Source organism: Echinococcus granulosus, assembly GCF_000524195.1.
Source record: "Echinococcus granulosus chromosome Unknown EG_S00034, whole genome shotgun sequence".
NCBI classification, from domain to species: Eukaryota; Metazoa; Platyhelminthes; class Cestoda; order Cyclophyllidea; family Taeniidae; genus Echinococcus; species Echinococcus granulosus.
Genome location: NW_020170414.1, coordinates 781,381 through 781,937, shown reverse-complemented (window position 1 = coordinate 781,937; position 557 = coordinate 781,381). Strand labels below are relative to the sequence as shown.

General features: G+C 38.8%; 1 protein-coding gene across 1 annotated transcript in view; it reads left to right on the top strand. All coding sequences in view use genetic code 11, as the record gives it.

Annotated features, from left to right (window-relative positions):
- Positions 1-349: 349 nt before the first annotated feature.
- The window catches only part of EGR_05031 (hypothetical protein), a gene marked incomplete at both ends in the record, with an annotated part of 9,364 nt that continues 9,156 nt past the window's right edge, over positions 350-557 (top strand). Inside the window, one exon of the mRNA XM_024494280.1 lies at positions 350-425. Coding sequence (XP_024351374.1) covers positions 350-425 — 76 coding nt within the window. The remainder of the gene's footprint in view (positions 426-557) is intronic.

Sequence of the window (557 nt, the reverse complement as noted above, 5' to 3'; positions counted from 1 at the left end):
CACCGTCCCCACCACCACCATCACAAGGGAGCCGCATTGAGACCTCATACTTAAACACTGTGAAATGGAGGACACGACGAGACGCTGTACCGGAGAGGATTGATTACTGTCTTTAAACTTACCACGACCTCGTATATATGTGGATTCTATTAGTGTCGTTCCCTACGTGTTGTTCCTTCACACACTGGCTTGAATAAAACGTGCAGTCCAAGCAACCGACGTGCGGTGCATGACATAAACACATCAAAATGCGACTTTTATAAAAAGAGACAGATCAAAGTGTGAAGAGGTATTTGCGCGATTTTTGGAAAAAATCTCCCACTGTTTCACCGTCTAATTATCGGTTAAAATGGCAGCAAGTTATAATTTAGAAAGGCTATTTGATCATTTATTTGAAGTAAAATATTTTTGCTCGATATTTAGAAGTAAGATTATAGCAAATATAGGAATTCGCTTATGGGAATTAAGGTAAGCTTAATACCATTTATTTATGATATTTCGCATTTCTTCTTTTCTCTTCATTTTGCTCTTTGGTGGAGGGGGGATAAACAAGATAC